This window comes from Neoarius graeffei, chromosome 9 (assembly GCF_027579695.1).
Source record: "Neoarius graeffei isolate fNeoGra1 chromosome 9, fNeoGra1.pri, whole genome shotgun sequence".
Taxonomy (NCBI): Eukaryota; Metazoa; Chordata; class Actinopteri; order Siluriformes; family Ariidae; genus Neoarius; species Neoarius graeffei.
The window spans coordinates 79,885,136-79,910,489 of record NC_083577.1 but is presented as its reverse complement, the minus strand read 5'-3'; the positions used below and the strand labels follow the sequence as shown (position 1 = coordinate 79,910,489).

The window sequence follows — 25,354 nt, the reverse complement described above, 5'->3', positions numbered from 1 at the left end:
TTGCTCCACTATTTGTCGGCGCAGAATTAGGAGGATTGGTGATCCTCTTCCCATCTTTACTTCTGAGAGCCGCTGCCACTCCAAGATGCTCTTTTTATACCCAGTCGTGTTAATGACCTATTGCCAGTTGACCTAATGAGTTGCAATTTGGTCCTCCAGCTGTTCCTTTTTTGTACCTTTAACTTTTCCAGCCTCTTATTGCCCCTGTCCCAACTTTTTTGAGATGTGTTGCTGTCATGAAATTTCAAATGAGCCAATATTTGGCATGAAATTTCAAAATGTCTCACTTTCGACATTTGATATGTTGCCTATGTTCTATTGTGAATACAATATCAGTTTTTGAGATTTATAAATTATTGCATTCCATTTTTATTTACAATTTGTACTTTGTCCCAACTTTTTTGGAATCGGGGTTGTAGAAGGGCACTAGGTCGAGTGGTGGTGTAGTGGTTAGCACTGTCGCCTCACAGTAAGAAGGCTCTGGGTTTGAGCCCAGTGGCCGACAGGAGCCTTTCTGTGTAGAGTCTGCATGGGTTCCCTTTAGGCGCTCTGGTTTCCTCCCACAGTCCAAAGACATGTGGTTAGGCTAATTGGCTACTCTAAATTGCCCATAGGTGTGAATGATTGTTTCCCAAGGCCAGAAATGGGAGGTTTGCAACAGTGCTGGACAAGGAGGAGGAAAAAGAAGACTTATTATGGTTTCTTTTCCAGTTTTCCGGTTGAGAGTACACTGTGCACATTTTGGCTGCCATTTCTCATCCTTTGTTGTTCTTTTTCTGTTTGTACGGTTTGATGTTTGTTCTTTGTTTGAACGTTTTGTCCACCGGTTGTGACGTAGCTCCAGACCCAGTTTTTGGGCATCGGGTTCCTCAAGCCCTTTCTTGTTTGCCATAGTGATGGATAGCTTGACGGACGAAGTGAGGCAAGAGTCACCATGGAACATGATGTTTGCAGATGATATTGTGATATGTGGTGAAAGTAGAAAGGAGGTTGAGTTGGGTTTGGAGAGATGGAGGGATGCATTGGAATGAAGAGGAATGAAGGTGAGCAGTAGCAAAACAGAATACGTGTGCATCAATGAGAATGGGGATGAGAGTGTAGTGAAGATGTGACGAGTAGACCTAAAGAAAGTTGGTGAATTCAAGTACCTGGGGTTGACTGTGCAGGAAAATGGGGTCTGCCATAGTGAGGTGAGAAAGAGAGTGCAAGCAGGGTGGAGCAGTTGGAGAAGGATTTCGGGAGTCATTTGTGATAAGAAAGTCCCAGCAAAAGTGAAATGTAAGATGTATAAGACAGTAGTGAGACCAGCTGTGATGTATGGATTGGAGACCGGACCCTTAACAAAGAGACAGGAAGCAAAGTTGGAGGTGGCGGAGTTGAGGATGTTAAGGTTTGCGATGGGAGGTTGGACAGGATAAGGAACGAGCACATCAGAGGGACAGCACATGTGGAGAGCTTGGAAATTAAGCTAAGAGAGATGAGACTGTGATGGTATGGGCACATCCTGAGAAGAGATGCAGAGCATGTTGGAAGGAGAATGTTGAGGATGGAGCTGCCAGACAATCGAAAACGAAGAAAGACAAAGAGGAGATACATGGATGTGGTGAGAAAGGACATGAAAGTGACAGGTGTGGTAGAGAAGGCTGCGGAAGACAGGGAGCAATGGAGACGAAAGATCCGCTGTGGCGACCCGTAATCGGGAGCAGCCAAAAGAAGAAGAAGAAAAAGGTTTCCTCAAGCCTTGATCTGCCATGAGTGATGCCTGTGCTGCTCACCATGGACTGCAGTGAGCTCGTTGCTCTTTTTAACATCGTGGCTGTCCAGCGTTCTGTGTGGCAGTACTTCTGTGCTCACTTTCTGGACCCATGGTGCGGTGTTCTAAGTGATGTTGTCCAGTGGTGGTTGTGCAGCTGGTTTGGGACATACCCTCGTGCACCTTTTGGTGGGATTGTGGGCAGCTACGCCACTGGAATTATATCCTGACCCTTTGTGGTGGGCTTTTTTGTTTTTGTAATTGTAAAGTGACTTTGTGTATGAGAAAGGCGCTATGTAAGTTATTATTATTATTATTACTACTATTATTTTTATTATTATTATGTTTGTCCCTGATGTGGGTGGAATACTGAAGCGCAGCAGGCGGGAAATAATGTTCGCACAGACTTTTATTGTAATTCTCTTCACTTTGGCTTTTCAGCTTTTGTTCAACTTATTCACACACACACACACACACACACACACACACACACACACACACACAGACAGACATGTGCTCTGGTCGGGAGAGCTCCCCTCGCGTTGCTCTCTCCCTCCTTTTCTTCTTTCCATCATCACTGCAAGACACACAGACAACAGGTGTACTGACTCACCTTCTCTGGCCCCGCCCTCCATTCACAAACCGACTCTTGGCCACGCCCCCGCTGCCACATATTATTATTATTATTATTATTATTATTATCAACATCAAAATCAAATCTCTTGAACATTTGAAAGGATAATACTAAAGCTGGACAACAAATTTCATCAAAATCCGTTCATTACTTTTTGGGTTACGTTGGGAACAGGCAAATAAAAAAACAAGATCCTGGATCCACATACATTTCCAGATTTGCATCAAAATCTAATCAATTGTTCCTTGACCCATGACCTACGTTTCCTTAACATTTCATCAAAATCTGTTCACTACTTTTTGAGTTGCGTTGGGAACGAACAAACAAACGGAGGCAAAAACATAACCTCCTCCAGCAGCGTTGGCGAAGGTAATCATGAAATGAGCTTTGCGATGCTAAGATATTTTTTTCTGTTTGTATCAGGGGTGTTTACATCTGCCCTCACCATCATAGTGCCACCAAAGAGTATGCCCTATAACGCACTGTAGTTTCCCTGGTTATGGCACTATATGCTTACACAGATCTCTAATCTGTTTACAGCCACAGGATTTGTCATTGCTGTTAGCATTTTGCTTTTCTCACCATTCTCGGTCAATATTTGCTCATGAAGCAGTCCAGCGTGAGAGAGAGCTGATTTAGACATAGTGTTTTGGTAAACTGGGATGTATGGATGCTGTCAGTCCCCCACTCGCTTGCTCACTCGAGTTTGTTGACAGTGTAGTGGCTGCTGCTTTATGTCCCGGGGCTCCCTCATGCCTGTGTTACCTTCTAGCTCTCCCCTTTTAGTTATGCTGTCATAGTTAGTTGCCGGAGTCCCTGCTTGTACTCAGTGCAATATGTATACTGTTCCTACTTATTCAGGTGACATTGGGCATACCTAACAACCTGTGTTTTCTCCCCCCCCCAAAAAAAAATCTGTCCCTCTGAGTTACATGTCGGTCCTGGGATCGAGATGCTGGCCTCTTCTGCTCCTCGGACCTGCCTGGTCCATCCTGGTGCCTTGTGTCTGGTTGGAGTCTCATCGCATTGCTCCTGTGAAGGGTGGCCCCATGTTGACAGTTGGGGGTCGCGCCTGGAGGATGCTCTGGACTCTTGCAGTGGTGCTTTTGTGGCTGGGGACTGCAGTTGACTTGCTGACTTCGGGACTGTGGTTGTCGTGAACGGTTTTGCACTCGGGTTTCCGTCGGTGGGGGGTTTATAGCATCAATGAAGCTGACTTTGTTAGGACTGTTAATGTTATAGTCATGTTGTCTGTTGTTGCCCAGATGAGGATGGGTTCCCTTTTGAGTCTGGTTCCTCTCGAGGTTTCTTCCTCGTGTCGTCTGAGGGAGTTTTTCCTTGCCACCGTCACCACAGGCTTGCTCACTGGGGATAGATTAGGGATGAAATTAGCTCATATTTTAAGTCGTTCAAATTCTGTAAAGCTGCTTTGCGACAATGTTTATTGTTAAACGCGCTATACAAATAAACTTGACTTGAATTTAAAGATGCCAGTATATTCCTCAAAGCAGGATGTTTTATTTAAATTATCTGCCATTAGAACAAAACTACCCTGAGCTTGAAATGAGTAAAAATGTTTATAGTTATTATTTCATATGTTTAGCATTTAATTTATTATTCAATATATGATTGGTAATCATATATTTGGTTAATTATAATCTTATAATCGGAAATTCTCGATAAACCTGACTATACTGAAGATGTTTTCACTTGTTGAGATTTTTTTTTTTTTTTGCATCTACTTGCATGCCACGTTCAAAGGCACTCGGGTCACTTGTTTTGCCCATTTCAACACTCAATTTAACTCTAACTGATGCTATAAACTGTGCACTACCTGATTTATACCACACATTGCAGTCTGTGACATATGGCTTGTGCAGTTGGTGCAAAGGCAGGTTGTGTAACCTGTGCACACAGTACTATGCAAAAAGGTTCCCGAAGCACAAATTTTGTTTGAGATGTTTATTTTATGGCTTCTGCATGATTCAGTCCGGAGAAAACCATTTTATATCTCCAAACATTACTTTTTCAACAAAGAAAATGTTGCAGAAAAATGGGGTTTTTTTGTGTCAGGAAAGAAAGCAACATATTACATACAAGACCACTTTTCAGGAAAAAAAAGTGATGAAGGCTGACGGGTTTTGCTGCAAAAATAAGAAGCAAGTGCAACAATCAAAGTTTCCAGAAGAACTGTGGCTGGTTCTTTAAGCTGCCTGGTAAAACTTACCAGTCAATTTCCTTATAAAACTTCACAAATTGTACCTGAGATTCTAATTCTATTTTTTTTTTTTTGAATCAAAGGATTATTACACCTGATATTGACTTTGTTGAGTTACTTACTGCTTACAAAAATTGCTACTCCTCCTACAGGATTGATTGGATTTCGATCGAACTCACAATGTTCCCCAGGTGGGTGTGCATAAAAGTTGTCAAGACGATGGTACCACCTGTCATGTTTACGATTTTATGGGTGGCTGAAATTTTTGGGTGACTCGCCACATTAAACGCTACTCTTCGTAAACCGCTCAGATGTTTTTCACTGAAACTCACCCAGAAGACTCTAAAGACATATTCCAGCAAGAATTGTTCACCAGGTGGCGCCACCTGCCATGGATGTGGTTACACTGGGGTCACGTGCAATTTCTTGAAAATCGCTAGTCCTCCTATGCGAGTGATCGGATTTTGATCAAACTCATATGGAATGTTCCCCAGGTTGGTATGTATAAATGTTGTCCAGATGGTAGCGCCAGCTGTCATATTTACGATTTTATGGGCATTTGAAAATTTTGGGTGACTCCTCACACCAAACACTACTGTTTGAGAATGTTTTCACTGAAACTCACCCAGAAGACTCTAAAGGCATATTCCAACAAGAGTTGTTCACCAGGTGGTGCCACTTGCTATGGATGTGGCTACACATGGGTCATATGCAATTTCAGATAAATCTCTACTCCTCCAACAGGATTGATCGGATTTCAAACTCTCACACAAGAACAGTGGCTGGTATGAGCTCCAGCATCATTGAGGCTATTTTTCTATGTAGAAATGTTCAATTTCACTATTTTTGAAGGCATCTTTGCTCGCCGGCATTTCTTTTCATGTGTATAAGACTTCTTCATAGTCTGTCATAGTTGAGGCTCGGCAATCCAGGAAGTCATCAATTAGCTTCCATGAATTGTTGATGATTATAGCAAACCCTCATCTGGTGGTGGGTGCACATGCACACTTATGAGCAATTTAGAGTAGCCGATCAACCTAATCCACATGTCTTTGGACTGTGGGGGAAACCAGAGCACAGACATGGGGAGAACATGAAAACTCCACACAGAAAGGCCCCCGTTAGCTGCTGGGCTCGAACCCAGAACCTTCTTGCTGTGAGGTGACAATGCTAACCACTACACCACCGTGCCGCCCCTTGTTGTGATGTGATGCAGAACCATCCTCCTTTCACAAAAGGAAGCAGTATGACGGACACGAATGATGGCCAATCACAGATGTTTCCCTGTCGCCAATTTGGAAAGCCACTTTTATTTCTTTTACTCACCACCAAGTGTTTCATCAAAGCTCATCTTTCATCAAGATGGGATTCTGTGAAATTCTGTGCCATGGGTGGATCATCTGGTATCTATTTTTCATTCACTTTGATTTTTTTTTAATGAGAAAGTGTGTAATGATACAAGACCATATCTGTGAATTAGGAAAACGACCCGTTTTAATAATGTATGTTTATTCGGCTTATTTAACACACAGGTCTGGCAAACTTGGTCATAACACATATGTCGATAACACACAGATCAATTTACTCATGTCCAGTAAAGAAATTCAACCCATTACATATAACATTTGTGACATTTTGTAGAAATCCCAGGGAACCGTAAGGCAAAATCAATCAAGTTTAATTGCACACTTTATAGAAAAGCTTATTCCTTCCACAGCAACCTTCATTAAAGTAATTAAAAGGATATGAGCCACATTAATGCCTTCCAAAATGTTTACTTATTCTGACAAGAGAGTTTTTATTTGGTTCAACTGATTTAATTTGAACTTAATTTATCCTCGTTGCTGAACTTCCTAATTATTCTGAATTTTGGTGGTTGATGTTACACCAGCTTTTAAACTGCACTTCACATCTCATGCAGAGAGCCTTTAGTTGCTCCAAGCACAGCTTTAATAAATTGAACAGACATACAGCAAGTTTCATTTTGTGCTACACTTCTTGATGTACATGCATCTAGCGCTGAGATTTTGGTTAACCTAATCCATTATTAGCAACTGGGCAGCATGGTGGTGTAGTGGTTAGCACTGTTGCCTCACAGCAAGAAGGTTCTGGGTTCGATCCCCGTGGTTGACGGGGGCCTTTCTTTGTGGAGTTTGCATGTTCTTCCTGTGTCTGCATGGGTTTCCTCCAGGTGTTCGAGTTTCTCCAACAGTCCAAAGACATTCAGTTAGTCCAAAAACATGGGGCGGCCTTGGCCCGAAGATTGGGCTGAAGTGCCCTTGAGCAAGGCATCTAAACCCCAACTGCTCCCTGGGCACTGTAGCATAGCTGCCCACTGCTCTGGGTATGTGTGTGTGCTCATTGCTCACTTGTGTGTGTTCACTGCTTCAGATTTCACTGTGCTTGAGTATACGTGTGATAAATAAAGGCTTCGTGTCTTGTCTTGATTTAGGTCATTGGCAAACTAGCAAGACCTAATTATTAGACAATGAAGACACAAAAGTGCATGTTTGTTGATCCAACCTGGTCCTCTATGTTCTCGAAATGATATTAATGACCTCTTTACCTGTTCATTGCAGGGTCCTAAAGGAGATTCTATCCCTGGTCCTCCTGGTCCACAGGGTCCACCAGGACCTCCTGGTGTTGGTTATGAAGGCCGTCCAGGAAATCCAGGACCACCAGGACCTCCCGGGCCACCTGGTTCACCCTCGTTACCTGGCGCTCACAGGCCGAGTAAGTCCAAAAAAAAGCAAACTAAAATATTTAATATGAGGAATTCAAGTGTCAGTTTAAGCTCGAGTCTGCCTTGATTGATGTTTTTCATAATTGTTTCCATTCAGCAGTCAGCATCCCTGGCCCTCCAGGTCCTCCTGGCCAACCTGGGTTGCCTGGCCAGAATGCTGGAGTAAGTAAATCCCGAGAGTGCTCAATAACTCTCAGTTCCACAGTACATTGCAGTATAAGATTTTATAAGAACTCATTGAGTTTAGACCTGACAAACCTGAACATCAATGTGATTTAATCTTGCAAAAGATTTAAGTCAGCATCCAGCTCTTACCTTTGTCATACCTATAACTGAGCTTTCAGTTTGGGTAAAAGACTCCAATAACAATAATATTCTGCCCTGTTATATTTTATCTTATAGGTGACAGTACTGAGAACATTTGACTTAATGCTCGCAGCGGCACAGAGACAACCAGAGGGTGCTCTCATCTACGTAACAGACAAAAGCGATCTCTATGTCAGAGTGCGTGATGGTGTCAGACAAGTCATGGTATGGCGCTTTTGCCTGTCAGAAATAAAATAATGAAAATTCCTCCATGTACAGACAGTGTGACATTTCTTTCACTGCTTTGAATATGAAATTTTGCTTTCTTACAGCTTGGGAATTATAACCCCTTTTACAGAGATTCAGTAAGTAAATTTATATCTGAAGAGCTATATCCTTTGACTATTATTCTTGGGTTTCACATGACATCACATCCGCCTCATTAGTTATTCAAAACTTTAGCTGGTGGTCAACCAAAGCTCAGTTAACAAAGCATTTGTACAGAGAAGGTGCATTGCTTGCATGAAACAATGCCTTACGCTTGCGTTATTTTCGGTTGTTATTTTACGGTACTTTTTTTTTAGTCATGAAGCGCTAAAGTCCCCAGCTGTTTCTTTGTTTACTCCTCACAAAGTCCATATGCATGAAGGTCATGACAAAGTTCTTCCCCAGCCATACAGTTACAATGCGCCGTGATAGCTTCTCCATCTTGTTTAACTAAGATCCAGGTCTTTAAAGGGGTTTCTGATGATCTTTGTGAATGATTTACCTGGGAGGTAAGAACCAACACAAGTGAGAATCAAGAGAACCGTTGTTCTCTTTAAAAGCTTTAAAATAACATACTTACATGGGCAAAAACAATAGCGGATTCATTGGGCAGCGACTTGATCCCGAGGTCCTTTACCCAACCACATGCAAAAAAGTTGTAAGCCTCCGTACTCTTCCACGCTTTCATCTGTTTTGCGGTGTAGAAGGACGTCTGCAACACCAGATAGTTCGAGATGTCGGGGAACTTGACTGAAGGGTAGTTTTCAAGATCGTATGACAAATCCTTCTTTCCCAGACTGTAGGGGTCGATTCCATTGCGCATAGCAATCTTCTGAATATATCTAAAGCCAGCAGTGGCTTCTAGATTACGAGCGTACTCTGATAAGTTATCACTAGTTGTTTGCACTATGGCAGCCGTTTTGGTTTGCTGGACCACTAGCTATTTCACTTCCGGTAAAACCACTAAGAAAAGTCATGTGATTGAAACCCAAGAATTCAAGCAACTGCATTTAAATGTCCAGCTTATATGGTTGAGCATCGAAGAACAGTTTGGCTTTCAGTGACACATTTTATTGTTATTTACAGAACAACGAGGTGGCAGCAGTACAGCCTCCCCCAGTAGTGCACTACTCTCAAAGCCATTCAGCAAATAATGGAGCAGGGCACTACGCCCATGCTGTTGACACTCCAGTCCAGCAACCAGAAAGCCACGTGAGCGAGCATTCTCAGTCAGGCACTGATCGACGTTACAGCACACACTACTCCCCTCACCCGGACACCAGGTACCCACCTCAACCAGACCACAAATATACGTCCCACACTGATCAGCACTACGTCCCTGTACAGCCAGAGAGGCACCACAGCACCCCGATCCTCAGACCCAGCACACCCATCCATCAACCTGAGAGTCATGTACACACATCAGGACCAGGGGTAAGTTTAATAGCATATAGTCAACTATTATTATTTTTAAAAATAATTAACATGGCGGGGCGGCATGGTGGTGTAGTGGTTAGCGCTGTCGCCTCACAGCAAGAAGGTCCGGGTTCGAGCCCCGTGGCCGACAAGGGCCTTTCTGTGTGGAGTTTGCATGTTCTCCCCGTGTCCACGTGGGTTTCCTCCGGGTGCTCCGGTTTCCCCCACAGTCCAAAGACATGCAGGTTAGGTTAACTGGTGACTCTAAATTGAGCGTAGGTGTGAATGTGAGTGTGAATGGTTGTCTGTGTCTATGTGTCAGCCCTGTGATGACCTGGCGACTTGTCCAGGGTGTACCCCGCCTTTCGCCTGTAGTCAGCTGGGATAGGCTCCAGCTTGCCTGTGACCCTGTAGAACAGGATAAAGCGGCTAGAGATAATGAGATGAGATTAATATGGCCGTTCTAAGGTGTCATAGATTATTTGTTTTTGTTGCATTGTCATTTTGTTCAATGCATTAAAATAATCCTATAGAGGACTTTCAGTGACGTCACAAATGTTTGTTTTTCACGCAGTGTCCACTATATTGCCGGGCAAACAAAGAAACAGCCGTGAGAGTTAATAATGAAAATTGAGATGAGTGCAGTCAGTACAGTCTCTCTGAAATGATTAAAAATTTAGATGATACCAGCAGATCACATTTCATCCAAAAGCTGAAACATGCAGGCATCACAGAGCCATATCATTTACCCACAAATGTATTTATTCTGCACACTGTGCTCTCTCTCTCTGTGTGTGCATGTGTGCGTGTACGCATACTTATTCACCGCTTCAGATGGATTAAATGCAGAGGAGGAATTTTGCTGTGCTTGAGTGACAAAAATAAAGGCTTCTTCTTCTTAATTTACCCACAAATGTGTTTATTCCGCTTGAAAAGTGTTCAGCAAACCAGCGACTGGATTTGGGACACTATGACATCCTGAACTATTTAGTATTTGCGACTTCTAAATACACCAGAGATGCTTAAGGCAAACAAAAGTACAGGTGCCTACCAATATTTCGAGGCAGGTTTCCTGCCAGAATGTTATGGGAAATTCCCGATAAAGAAAAATACCTTCTTACGACACAGGTAAGCTCAAATGTGGACTTCTCATAGTAATAAACAAACCAGGGCCTAGATCTAGCATATTTTATGGTGTTTAGACAAGTCTACATTATCAGTACATAACAAATATGCTGCTAGTTGAGCCAAATATTAGATCTAATAAAATATGTCGCATCCAAAGCTCACATCCAGATCTACATTTCAATGTTACACAGAGCTTTCACACTAACCTGATATAAAATGTTCTCCACACACAAGAGAATGCTTTATCAGCCGGTCTTCCTGTTTAACTGCAACTCAACATCTCATCTCATCATCTCTAGCCGCTTTATCCTGTTCTACAGGGTCACAGGCAAGCTGGAGCCTATCCCAGCTGACTACGGGCGAAAGGCGGGGTACACCCTGGACAAGTTGCCAGGTCATCACAGGGCTGACACATAGACACAGACAACCATTCACACTCACATTCACACCTACGGTCAATTTAGAGTCACCAGTTAACCTAACCTGCATGTCTTTGGACTGTGGGGGAAACCGGAGCACCCGGAGGAAACCCACGTGGACACGGGGAGAACATGCAAACTCCACACAGAAAGGCCCTCGCCAGCCACGGGGCTCAAACCCGGACCTTCTTGCTGTGAGGCGACAGCGCTAACCACTACACCACCGTGCCGCCGCAACTCAACATTTTTCTAATTTTTCTGGGTTAATCAGGAAGCAATGAAACATTAAACCAGGCTTATCTTCACATCTGTTATTACATCCAAAAGCACTACAGGTCTCTGGCAGTGTTCTTTTAGATGTAACTTCTACAAGTTTATCTGTAGATGTTTACTGAATTGGGTTTACAATCACTCACGTACACTTGTGCCAGTTGCTGGCAAACACAAAGCTCGGCAGGCAACATGGCTGTGTAAACAAATCCACAGTTGCGATGATGTCATGTGAAAGTCCTCTATTATTAGCCATCAAAAACATTCGAAAAACCATTTGTCAAAAAAAACCCAAAACTTTGAAGTCATTTTTTCCCTACTTCACTCTTAGTTTTTAACAGAATAATAATTATATAATAATGTAAGAAATAAAAGATAATGCAGCATGCTGTTATAGGAAAATTATCAATGCTGAGATGATGTGATGCGCCCCAGAGTGAAGCGGATTTACTTTTTCCACCCTGAAGTTGATTATTCTCTTCTAACAATGCACTTCAAGATGCTTTATTTTTCTTATAACACATCAGTTTGCCAACAGTTACATTTTATTAATTTATTGATGGATGACACGTAGTATTTTTTCACAATATGAAATATTGTGGAATGTATGTGAGAAATTAGAGCAGCTATAAACATCTATTCCCTCACTAGCCTCTCTTTTGAGAGGTGCTTTAAAAAAAAAAAAAAGTACAGCTTGTCATGTTACCCAGAAACCCCCAAAACCCACAAGATCCGCTGTCCTGAAAACTTTCCTCTGGCAAAAACGTACGTACAAACTCTTACAAAACACTGACACTGGAGACTCTGTCCATGAATATTAAATAATGTTTCCAGAAAACCTCACCATGTGAAAGTTATATATATTTTTATTTGTTAAACAGCAGCATACGGAAGCCGCGAGAGGCCCTTCATATAATCCTTTTTTTATTCTCCTTGTTATCCCGAGATAACGACATAATTAATTCAGGATGTCAAGAAAACAACACAACTAATTCGAGATCTCGAAAAAAACAAAACAATTATTCCGTGATCTCGAGAAAACAAGACAATTATTCCGTGGTCTCGAAAAAAACAAAACAATTATTTCATGATCTCGAGAAAACAGCTGAGATTTCTAGCAGAGCTGCGCCCCCCTGTGGGTCAGACATCGAAGACTTAGAAATTGGCGGACATGTAACAGAGCAGAAATGGCTTTTTACGATGCCTTGAGAGAGAGGGGGTACCAGAGGAGACATTCTAATGACCAAAGTTGCGTCTATACAGAATGAGAAATAGCCCCAAAGTCAGCATATCACAAGTCTCTTGGCGCACCTGAATGAACCATTTCTCAACTGTTTACTCGAGATCATGGAATAATTGTTTTTGTTTTCTCGAGATCTCGAAATAACGGTTTTGTTTTCTCGAGATCTCGAAATAACAATTTTGTTTTCTCGAGATCTCGAATTAGTTGTGTTGTTTTCTCGAGATCCTGAATTAATTATGTCGTTATCTCGAAATAACGGTTTTGTTTTTTCGAGATCTCGAATTAGTTGTGTTGTTTTCTCGACATCCTGAATTAATTATGTCGTTATCTCGGGATAACAAGGTGAATAAAAAAAAGGATTATATGAAAGGCCTCTCTCGGCTTCCGTAGCAGCAAATAATTGGTTATCACTCAGATTATGTGGAGCATCTGCCATGCAAGACGCTGTTAATAATGGATTGCCATACAAACAATAACGTATTAGAATGAGTGCATTCATATAAACCTCTGAATATAACCCACTCAAGTTCCAGCATGAACTCCTGTCAAAGTTTCTGGAAATTAATCAGAATAAAATTTGGGATGAGTTTTCAGCTTTTGCAGATTGTGTGAAATTCTTTGCAGACAGCGCCACATTCATATTATATTAGAGGATTTACTGCACCCTCTTACCACAACATGAGTTTCTCAGTTTGGTACATGTACTGGCCTTCAGACTTCACGTTTTCTGTCATTATTTTTTGCACGGAGACATGAGACATTGAGGGGAGACATGGGACGTTATGTTGGGAGACTTGGGACATAGTGAGGAGACATGGAACAAAAATAAAATACCTAGCTTAATCCTACATGTGGGGGCGGCATGGTGGTGTAGTGGTTAGCGCTGTCGCCTCACAGCAAGAAGGTCCTGGGTTCGAGCCCCGGGGCCGACGAGGGCCTTTCTGTGTGGAGTTTGCATGTTCTCCCCGTGTCCGCGTGGGTTTCCTCCGGGTGCTCCGGTTTCCCCCACAGTCCAAAGACATGCAGGTTAGGTTAACTGGTGACTCTAAATTGAGCGTAGGTGTGAATGTGAGTGTGAATGGTTGTCTGTGTCTATGTGTCAGCCCTGTGATGACCTGGCGACTTGTCCAGGGTGTACCCCGCCTTTCGCCCGTAGTCAGCTGGGATAGGCTCCAGCTTGCCTGCGACCCTGTAGAAGGATAAAGCGGCTAGAGAAAATGAGATGAGATCCTACATGTTTAATTTTTATCAACAAAACTTGTAAAACTTGAACTGTATGAACACACAATGATGGTATAGCGATAGAAAAATGTCAGTTTTTCTGTTTTTTTGTCTTGTCAGGCTCCAAAACCTGACAAGACAAAACAGATCCATTCTCAAGAAGGAATGAAATAAGCTTAATCCATATGCAGGGACACGCCCACATTTTTAATTTTATATTTGTAAATTACAAGTGAAAACCTGTAACATGATGAACTGTCCCAACTCTCCCCATCTGACCATTTTTGAACAAAACAAACAACCTTAAATGTTTTTTTTTTCCACAGAATTTACATTTAATAACTAATACCATATATGGTCAGTCTAGGCTCCATACTTTAATTCCTAACAAATCCCCAGTTCACCAGTGTACATTACACTATAGAATGGCGGTAGAGGTGATGCAGAAAATACAAGTTTTGACTGACAAAAATCTTTCACTGCACAGACCTTACTGCAGTGTCCAGCTTCATGGCTCCAAAGGAAGTAGGTAACTCTAAGGGGCAACATCTAACGTCTGATGTCATCTAAAACCTGATTGGTTGAAATAAATTTATGGGAATACAAACTCTCCTAATTCACCCCTGCCCCAAGTCTCCTTGCTCTCCCCTAAGGTTTTGTGGATACCTTCTTCTTCTTCTTTTGGCTGTTCCCGTTAAGGGTTGCCACAGAGGATAATGTCCCTCCACTTCCTCTTGTCCTCCATATCTTTTTCTGTAGCACCAACCATCCTCATGTCCTCCTTCACCACATCCACCAATCTCATCTTTGCTCTTCCTCTTTTCCTTCTACCTGGCAACTCCATCTCCAGCATTCTTTTCCCAGGATCTCTCCTCTGTACATGTTCAAACCATCTCAATCTCACCTCTCTCACTTTGTCTCCAAGACATCCTACATGTCCTGTCCCTCTAATATTCTCATTTCTAATCATTTCTAATCCTGTCTAACTTTATCACTCCCAATGAAAGTCTCAACATCTTCAGCTCTGCTGCCTCCAGTTCAGTTGACCTCCTGTCTTTTTCGTCAGTGCCACTGTCTCCAAACCGTACAACAATGCTGCTCTTACAAAGTCTTATACACTTTCACTCTTGCTGGTAACCTTCTCCCACAAGTCACTCCTGACATCCTCCTCCATCCATTCCAACCTGCTTGCACTCTCTTCTTCACTTCTCTTTTCTTCTGCACTCGACATTACTTTGTGCAGTTGACCGCAGATATTTGAACTCCTCTACTTTGGCCACCTCTATTCCTTGTAGCTGGACACTGTGCACTGTCCTCCTCCTCCTCCTCATTCATGCACAAGTACTTTTGGAACAATATAGCTGTGGGGATTTGACCATTCAGCCACGAGGGCATTAGTGAGGTCAGGCATTGATGTTGGGTGAAGACTCCTGGGGTGCAGTCAGTATTCCAGTTCATCCCAAAGCTCTTCAGTGGGGTTGAGGTCAGGGTTATGTGCGGATCACTCAAGTATTGGCAAACCATGTCTTCATGGGCATTGATTTATGCACAGGGGCATTGTCGTGCTGGAACAGGTTCAGGACCCTTAGGACAATCTTAATGCTCCAGCACAGAGAGACATTCTATTCAATTGTTTATGCAACAGTTTGTCAAGGGCCCACAAACAGGTGTGATGCAACGTATGAGGTCATTATAGTGTATCTGTACTATATATATATATATATATATATAACAGATTTGTTCCTTAATGGACTTCTGTGGTCCTGTGTCCTTAATAAATGCTGTAAATGTGTCTTTAATTCTGTTTTGGCTGGGGCTACTTGTGTATAATAACATGTGGTTTCTCTGTATGAACAGCTGCATCTGATCGCCCTGAACAGCCCTCAGGTGGGGAACATGAGAGGCATCCGTGGCGCAGACTTCCTGTGCTTCCAGCAGGCCCGTGCTGCAGGCCTGAAGGGAACATTCAGGGCTTTCCTGTCCTCCAAACTGCAGGATCTCTACAGCATCGTTCGCAAATCTGACAGAAACACACTGGCTATTGTCAACCTTAAGGTACACACCCTCTTTACCATCATGGCCCTTTATAAACGGGTGTCATCTCATTGATCTGTCACTTTTAATTAAATACAACCAGAATAAAATCAGTTTTGCATCATCTTTGCAAGGAAAACACACCTCATCTCATCTCATCTCATTATCTGTAGCCGCTTTATCCTGTTCTACAGGGTCGCAGGCAAGCTGGAGCCTATCCCAGCTGACTACGGGCAAAAGGCGGGGTACACCCTGGACAAGTCGCCAGGTCATCACAGGGCTGACACATAGACACAGGCAACCATTCACACTCGCATTCACACCTACGGTCAATTTAGAGTCACCAGTTAACCTAACCTGCATGTCTTTGGACTGTGGGGGAAACCGGAGCACCCGGAGGAAACCCACGCGGACAACATGCAAACTCCGCACAGAAAGGCCCTCGCCGGCCACGGGGCTCGAACCCGGACCTTCTTGCTGTGAGGCGACAGCGCTAACCACTACACCACCGTGCCGCCCCAAGGAAAACACACGTTCAGTATTATTCCTGTTTCCTGACCACACTAATAACACTGGTCTAAAGCCAAAATGCTTCTGAAATAAATATAATCTATGATTGGGTTTATCCTTACTTTTTTGGCAAAACAATGAATGATGCAAAGCTGGTATTACATCATACACGATATCATGTTATTCCTAGAAGTCAGTGATGATGCAATCACAAGTCAACTTACATCACTCTGCTGAACAAATTGCCCTATATCAGCTCAAAAAAAAATCATACAGTGCTATGCACTTGAGATTAAGTCTTTGCTTGACAAGAGATGCTCCGTTTCATGAAAACAAGAGACAAGCTGCCAAAAAGCACTGAGTACACACTGAATAAGGACTAAACCTATTCAGTACTTATACATAATTGTTTTTTGCCATTTGGTTCATAATACATTTTATTTATATAAACTTTTTGCTGATTTTCTAGCGTTACATAAAGAGAACAGGTGAAATATGATGTAAACCAACCATAAAGACATGAAGAGACCTAGGTTTACAATTTATACTTAAAACGTTACTATCTACACAATGTACATAAGTATAAAATGTAAAATCTTAAATATCTCGGAAGCCGTAGCCAATCAGCTGTTTTAATTGTCATATTTGAATTCAACACACCAAATTTCATAACGAACAGCCAATTTCGTCTCTGAAGCAGACAACTTCTGAAAAATTGTTGACCGCTGTGATAGGAACCCCATGCCAAAATATTCAAACTTGTGAATTTTATGCAACATTCTTGGGCATGTTTTATTTTTCTTGACTTTTATGCAATCGTGTGTCGTCCGTCGTCGCCGTCCGTCCACAATTTACAAAAATCGCTACTCCTCCTACGAGATTGATCAGATTTTGATCAAACACACATACAATGTTCCCCAGGTGGGTGTGCATAAAAGTTCCCGAGATGGTGGCGCCACCTGTCATGTTTATGATTTTATGGGCATCTGACATTTTTGCGTGACTCATCACATTAAACGCTACTCTTCATAAACCGGTGGGACGTTTTCACTGAAGCTCACCCAGAAGACTCTAAAGACATATTCCAGCAAGAGTTGTTCACCAGGTGGCGCCACCTACCATGGATGAGGCTACACAGGGGTCACATGCAATTTCTCGAAAATCACTATTCCTCCTACAGGAGTGATCAGATTTTGATCAAACTCATATGGAATGTTCCCCAGATTGGTATGGATAAAAGTTGTCTAGGCGGTAGCGTCACCTGTCGTATTTACAATTTGATGGGCGTCTGAAATTTTTGAGTGATTTGTCACATTCGACGCTACTCTTCATAAACTGCTGGGATGTTTTTACTGAAGCTTACCCAGAAGACTCTAAAGACATATTCCAACAAGAGTTGCTCACCAGGTGGTGCCACCTACCATGGATGCGACTACACAGGGGTCTTATGCAATTTCAGAAAAATCGCTACTCCTCCTATAGGAGTGATCGGATTTCAAACTCACACACAACTACAGTGGCTGGTATGAGCTCCAGCCTCAGTGAGGCTGTTTTTTAATTGCTAATAGATATCATTTTAGTTAGAGGTTTCCACCCATAGTCGTGGTGCGCTTTAGTGTTTTCTTTCTCTTTTCTCTCATCAGCTACGTAATTTCACCTGCTCAATTAGGTGTGTCAGTTGGGGAAGCAGTGAACCGGGCCATTTGGTTTCCCCTGTACTTTGTCCTGGGTCAATGTTATGCCGATGTTATTCTCCACAGGACCAAGTGCTGTTCAGGAGCTGGGAATCGGTGTTCGGTGATTCAGAGGGCAGGCTGAAGACCAACGTGCCCTTATATTCATTTGATGGCAGAGATATCCTCAGGGACAGTGCTTGGTGAGATGGCTGAGTTGAATTTATATCCAACAAAACTAACTGTTAATTTCAGCCAGATTTCTTTTACTGTGTTTATATTTATTTAGTTATAAAGTGAGCTTGTTTGCATTGATTTGATTTGACTTGTGATAAAATGGATGGTCAGGGTTTTACTACCCTTACAGAAAAAAAACCCACATGAATTTCCCATGTATTTCACGTTACCACATGTGATAACATGGTATCAGATTTTGTAACGTGTTACCATGTAGAGCACATGTGGAAAACATGTTACCACATGTGTAAAACATTCCCACATGTGATTCACATAAAATTGGGCCAAAACCACATGTTTCCCATGTGCAAAACACATTTTCCACATATTTCACATGTGAAGTTCATGTGGTTTTTCTGTAAGGGTATACAGCATCGACCATGATGTGTTAAAGGAGAACTGAAGTGATTTTTAAACTTGCTTTATTTCTTAATTAACGTGTTATTCAATTACATTTTCGGTTTTAGTAACCTTATATCGTGACTCGTATTGGCAACTAACTACAATTAAATATTATACTTATCAGCCTATTCGGTTTTTAGCCGTGTTGAATTTAGTTCGTTTGGTCCACGGCAGGCGTCGCTTATCCGCGCGATCTTCACGAGACTTGTGCGAGACTTCGAAACGTGAAATGTCAACCAGGTGTCAGTGCCGCCATTTTGAAAATGAAATCTTGCACAAAAACGAGTTAAAATGACGATTACTGCCTACTTTTTTCAAACTTTCCTGATTGCTATCAAAACAAACAAAATTTCCGGCCTGATTACGTCAGCATTCGAAAAAGGGCGCGCGTGTCTTTTGACAACGTTGGCAGACGTCGGTCACTTTGATTTCCGCTGTACGTTTTACTTCCGTCCCACGATGTCTCGCACAGGTCTCAACGAATCTCGTTTACGGCCGTCGCTTTGACATATGGACTGATATATTACAGAGCATATTTCAAACACTCGTAACTTGCTATAGCAGCGACAAAATAGCGATCGAAAATGCAAAAAAAATTGCCTTCAGTTCTCCTTTAACTTCTCAGTTGGAAGCCAGTGCCTCTGATTTGTCCCGACACATAAGTAAGATTTTAAAATAGAAATGTTTCCCCTAGGCCACATACAGAGCACCTAAACTGATGCATAAGCATTCCTGCGGTGTAACAGCACCTGAGTCACCTTCACACAGGACAAAACGAATCCCCCACCCCACCTCCCTCCAACCCCCACCCTCTCCTTGCTTGACTCTTGACTCTGCATGTGGCATCACATGTTTTATTTCATTCTGTAGTATAATATTTCTCCTCCTGTGTGTGCTCTAGGCCAGAGAAGATGATCTGGCATGGCTCCAGTGCCGAGGGTCACCGTCAATTGGATAACTACTGTGAGACGTGGAGGACGTCGGATCACGCCGTGATGGGTCTGGCCTCATCTCTGCAGGCTGGCCAGCTCCTACAGCAGAAACCCAGCAGCTGCTCCAACAACTTCATAGTGCTGTGTATCGAGAACAGCTACATCACACAGTCTAAGAAATAAATGATCTGTTAGTCCAATAGAGTGCAGACCACATTAGGTTAACTGTCTGGGAAGATTTTTTTTTTTTCCACCCTGTTTATAACGTAAAAACCAAAAAGAAAATAAATTAAAAACAAACAAACAGGGACTGGGTCTGTATAGCAGAGAGGCTACCCGTTGTCCTCTGGTTCTTTTTATAATGCCAACATGACAGGCTGTTGGCGCTGTCTCTCGGCATTGGCACATATTTTCCAGGAGGGGTTTGAACCAGAGAGGACCGAAAATGCAGAGAGGCATGGTTTTCAATTGTATTTTCCATATAAAATTGTATATGAAATGTTTGTCATTCCTGTTGGTTTTTATGTTTCTTTATAAAAATGTCTTAAGTGGTATATTTAACCAGTTTTAGCTACGTATTTTTGTATAACTTTGTTTTCGTTTATTGCTTCCGTTTTCATTCAAGGATATTTTTATTTTATTTTATTTTTTATTTTTTGAAAATTAAGGGTCAGACACGTCCAAAACCGTTTTAGATTTAAGCCACAAACAGAGTAAATATTTATTTTGCGCTTAAAACAAAGCAAAAAACACCCTAAATGATGAATTTGAAACTGAATATTGTTTTCTTCTATTTTAGCTCGCGCCTTTTGCTGGATTTGTTTTCCATATCCACAGGCAAAAGTGTGAACCTAACATAGGCTTTTCTTAAACCATGACCACAAAAGAATACTTTTGGGCTCCCTTGAATATTTCAGTATTTATCCCCTGAATCATAAGCTACATACGGTTGTCACTTGTCGGCTATGAGATCAAACGTATATGAAAGATGATCAGTGGAAAATGAATATGGACTTTATTCTCTGTGTTATTGTTTTTGTTCCTTCCAAATCACTTCTACAGGAAATGGAAAAAAAAAAAAAAACAGTTTCCGGTATATTTCAAAGAGCAGTACATGTGCTAAAAGGTGCTTTTAATTGAAAATCAGTCCTATTTCTGCAATACAGTCGTTCACCGACAAGTGGGAAACTAATTCACTTGCTGCTTTGTTTAAATTACATGTGTACGTTCAGTACAGAGAGTAATTTACGAAACGACATGCATTTATAATACATCTGTGTGAAATCTCAAATGCTAACTCTGCTGTAGAGGTGGTGATAGAAGTATGGCCCTGTGGAACTCACATCCTTTTTGTAACTGTTATGTGCTTTAGCATTTTTACATGGCACTGAATAAATGATTTTTCACCATTCACCTGAAAAACACGGTGTTGGTAGTACTTCTTGTGTAATAGACGTTTTCTTTAGAGTTCAAGATGAATTCTTTGGCATAGTTTCTGGTTTCAAGTATATTAGGACCATGTCACATGACCAGAAGCATTTCCTTCAAACTTACAGTGGTGCTTGAAAGTTTGTGAACCCTTTAGAATTTTCTATACGGTATTTCTGCATAAATATGACCAAAAACATCTTCAGATTTTCACACAAGTCCTAAAAGTAGACAAAGAGAAGCCAGTTAAACAAATGAGACAAACATATTATACTCAGTCATTTATTTATTGAGGAAAATGATCCAATATTACACATCTGTGAGTGGCAAAAGTATAATAATAATAATAATAGGGCGGCATGGTGGTGTAGTGGTTAGCACTGTTGCCTCACAGCAAGAAGGTCCTGGGTTCGAGCCCAGAGACTGGTGAGGGCCTTTCTGTACGGAGTTTGCATGTTCTCCCCGTGTCTGCGTAGGTTTCCTTTAGATGCTCCGGTTTCCCCCACAGTCCAAAGACATGCAGGTTAGGTTAACTGGTGACTCTAAATTGACCGTAGGTGTGAATGTGAGTGTGAATGGTTGTCTGTGTCTATGTGTCAGCCCTGTGATGACCTGGCGACTTGTCCAGGGTGTACCCCGCCTTTCACCCGTAGTCAGCTGGGATAGGCTCCAGCTTGTCTGCGACCCTGTAGAAGGATAAAGCGGCTAGAGATGATGAGATGAGATCAGATGAGATAATAATAGGGCGGCACGGTGGTGTAGTGGTTAGCGCTGTTGCCTCACAGCAAGAAGGTCCTGGGTTCGAGCCCAGCGACTGGCGAGGGCCTTTCTGTGTGGAGTTTGCATGTTCTCCCCGTGTCTGCGTGGGTTTCCTCTGGATGCTCCGGTTTCCCCCACAGTCCAAAGACATGCAGGTTAGGCTAATTGGTGGCTCTAAATTGACTGTAGATGTGAGTGTGAATGGTTGTTTGTCTCTATGTGTCAGCCCTGCGATGAGCTGGTGACTTATCCAGGGTGTACCCCGCCTCTCGCCCGTAGTCAGCTGGGATAGGCTCCAGCTTGCCTGCGACCCTGCACAGAATAAACGGTTATGGATAATGGATGGATGGATGATTAATTTGCAGGGTTTTTTTGTGGATGTGTCCATTTAATGATTAGAGAAGCAGCTTTGGGACCAAAAGTTTACCGGTTCGATTCCCTGGACCAGCAGGAATGGTTGATGTGTATGATGCCATGTAATGTAATGTAACATTAAGGGCATTACATGGTGGTTAGGGTGCATCAGTTGCCCCCTAAAAATGAAAAGTTCCTCCGATCATGATGCATTTTTGTTTTTATGTTCCTTTTGGTAAGAAAACACACTGGGTGAAATATTTTGATAAAATTCAAAAGTTTAATGGTGGCACCAGGAGCTCAAAGTTATGGAAAAAGCTGCTATTTTATGACTTTTATGACAAAATTTCGATCACTTTTCATGAAACATTATGGCACCTTATAGAGTATACCAAATATCTTAGATACTGTAGACAGTATGTATAGAATGTCTAAAAATATTTGGAGGTTTATTTTAGGGTGTCACTAGCATTATCTATCAATGTTATAACCCTGGTTTTAAGCTTGCCGCCTATGCATATGCTAGCCCCTATTAAATGCAAAGGTTCTTAACATGATCTCTGGGTCACAAGAAATCAATAAATGGAGTCCAACATTGTGATTCAAACCTTACACGAGAACATAAAATAAGCGTTTTTTGGCAAAAAATGAACCTCATGGTGCCACCATTAGACTTTTGAATATGGTCAAAAAATTTTACAGGATGTCTTTATTGGTGAAAAGGAACACCCAAACAAAAATGCATCAGATTTTATGAAAGTGAGGGCAACTGATGCACCCTAACGGTAGTGTGAAGATATGAAGTTTATCTTCCCATATTGAAAATCTCTCACTCATTTGCTTTGCTCACTCATTAATATATTCACCACTCGGAGATAAACTTCACATCTTCATGCGACCGTGTAATATCCTCTATTTATAAGATGGGTCCAAATGGAAATATAATATTTGGTGTTTTGACCTGCTGTAGCACAGCTGATGGAGCACAACATTTGTCCAGAACATCTTATTAATATTTATTCACTGTCCACTTTAAAGGGGTACCAAATATAATATATACAGTTGCTGATGTGACAAAGTAATGTATTGTATTCTTAAGTATTCTATCAAATTTATATACTAGAAAACAACGAAATATCTTGGTAATTGTAAATATAATAGTCGGTACGCTAAACGGCACAAGAGTCACCATTTTTAAAAGACCGTGACGTCAGCCCTACCCACTGCACTAGGAGAGAAGCGTGTAATCATGGCGTCGGGCGCATCAAGTGAAAGCGACAGCTCTGTTGAATCATACGAAGAGATCCCGCAAAAGACACGTCTGGAGGATCGTTATGCTTTCCATCGGTCCTGTTATTACACCCGAAAGCAACACACTGTGGCATTGTGTAGCCGATCGCTTACAATTCATCCTACTTTCCGATTCACACGTGCTAGTCCCAACCTCAATGAGCCAACACATACATGCGTCATGAGTGTTACGCAGAGAAAATGAACGTGCATTCTGATTGGATAAAATTAATATCATGGCGGGCTGTTCAAACTGTGGAAATAGTTTGCTTGAGCTACTTTCAAAACACTATAACTTTCCAACCTTAGAACAAAAAAACTTTTGTAAGTCTTGAATAAGGTTCGTTAATGTGTGTTTTATTGTTATATTTACTCTATATATTGCCCTCTGTTCCCCTTTAATAGGAAAACCTGTACATTCATGCAGTTATCCAATCAGTCAATCATGAAACAGTGGTGTATTTCAAAAACAAACAAACAAACAAACAAAAACCACCCAGATACAGGTCAAGAGCTTCAGTTAATGTTTTCATCATGCATCAGAATGGGGGAAAATGTGATCTCAGTTACTTTGACCCTGGCGTGGTTGTTGACGCCAGACATGCTGGTTTGAGTGTTTCAGACACTGCTGACCTCCTGGGATTTTCCATTGACAAAATGTTGCAAGAAACAAAAACAAACAAAATCCATCCAGTGAGAAGCAGTTCTGCAAGTGGAAACGTCTTGTTAATGAGTGAAGTCAGAATAGAACGGACAGACACGTTTGACTGATTTGACAGGAAAGCTACAATAACTCAATTAGTCACTCTTTACAGCAATGGTTATCTGAAAAGCATCTCAGAATGCAAGATGGAGTGGATAGTAGGGAGAGACTCACCAAATGTGGTTGGGTGAAGACTGGAAAAATGTCACCTGTTTTTTTTTTTCCTCCAATCTTTAACTGCCTAGTTTTGATTAGCTCATGTCCACAGTGGCCTCAGATGAGATGTGTAAAAATCCCAGGAGATCAGCATTACCTGAAGCTCTTGGCCAGTATCTGCATGATTTTATGTATTGCACTGCTGCTACCGGTACATGATGGGCTGAGAAGATAACTGCACGAATGATCAAGTGAAGCTAGATATTGTTTATTAGCTATTAATATCTTGATTATTACTTGTTGTGCTTTTATATCCAATTTGTAAAATTAACACTTTGGAATAACCCTAACCCCTGACTACGTCATCGCTTGTTTACCGCAATGCATTATGAGCAATACCCGGGGTCAGCTCCGCCGTATCGTTTACTTTCGTCTTTGTTAAAACACTGCATTGTTCTGTCTAACTGGTTTTAACCATGCCTAAAGTGAACTGCTGTGTGCCTAACTGTGTCTCCATAACAAAGAGAACACCTAATGTGAGCTTTTATCAGCTGCCAGTCGAGAAGAAGAGAAGAAAGAAATGGATAAGTTTAATCTGAAGCGAAAACCTTCGAACTGAATCGAAATGGACAAGTGTTTGTAGCTTACATTTCTCTGGTGGGAAAAAGACGGACTGTGACCCAGCAATATTTCCATGATCTGCGGAATGGCCTTCGGTTCTAGAAGATAACAATCAACACTATTCATCATCTGAAACTAGCGATATTCCAAAGCCTGAAAAACAAAGAAGCATTCTTCGGCTTTTGCCTCTCGATATACCGAAGCACTCAGCAGCTGAATGAACCTGCCGGACCGATAAAACTCCCAAACCACGAAGGGTTCTCTTTCGGGTACATATAATGTTCAGTGTACCTCACTAGTGGCATTTATTGAAATAAATGCCTTTATACTGAACATAGCACGGCAGATCAGTGGGTTTCAAAAGATTGTTTTTTTGTAATGTTTCCTGATATCAAGTTTTATTTAACTAATCACTCATTTTATAAATGTTTTGATAAGCCATTCTGAGATTTGATGTTGTTGTTGTACAGTGTGGTAGACTCGGTCTAGACTCTTACAGTACTAACCACTACACCACCGAGAATCTTGGCAACTTTCATAAAAAAAAAATCCATCAGACATCTTTAAACGTGATCAGTAGTATTCATAATAAAGTTTAAGTGTTCTTGGAGCTTGTGCTAAAGAACTTAGAGTTGTG

The 25,354-nt window shown here is 41.7% G+C and overlaps 1 protein-coding gene across 5 annotated transcripts in view; it reads left to right on the top strand.

Annotated features, from left to right (window-relative positions):
* The window catches only part of col18a1a (collagen type XVIII alpha 1 chain a), a 327,724-nt gene extending 306,896 nt beyond the window's left edge, over positions 1–20,828 (top strand). For 4 of the 5 annotated variants that reach the window (XM_060930350.1, XM_060930349.1, XM_060930348.1 and 1 more), the window contains 8 exons: positions 7,185–7,338; positions 7,446–7,510; positions 7,751–7,879; positions 7,987–8,019; positions 9,008–9,355; positions 15,476–15,673; positions 17,923–18,038; positions 19,376–20,828. In XM_060930350.1, coding sequence (XP_060786333.1) covers positions 7,185–7,338; positions 7,446–7,510; positions 7,751–7,879; positions 7,987–8,019; positions 9,008–9,355; positions 15,476–15,673; positions 17,923–18,038; positions 19,376–19,589 — 1,257 coding nt within the window. In that variant the 3' untranslated portion in view covers positions 19,590–20,828. The remainder of the gene's footprint in view (positions 1–7,184; positions 7,339–7,445; positions 7,511–7,750; positions 7,880–7,986; positions 8,020–9,007; positions 9,356–15,475; positions 15,674–17,922; positions 18,039–19,375) is intronic. The other variant, XM_060930347.1, reaches the window with a different exon arrangement.
* The last annotated feature ends 4,526 nt before the right edge of the window (positions 20,829–25,354 follow it).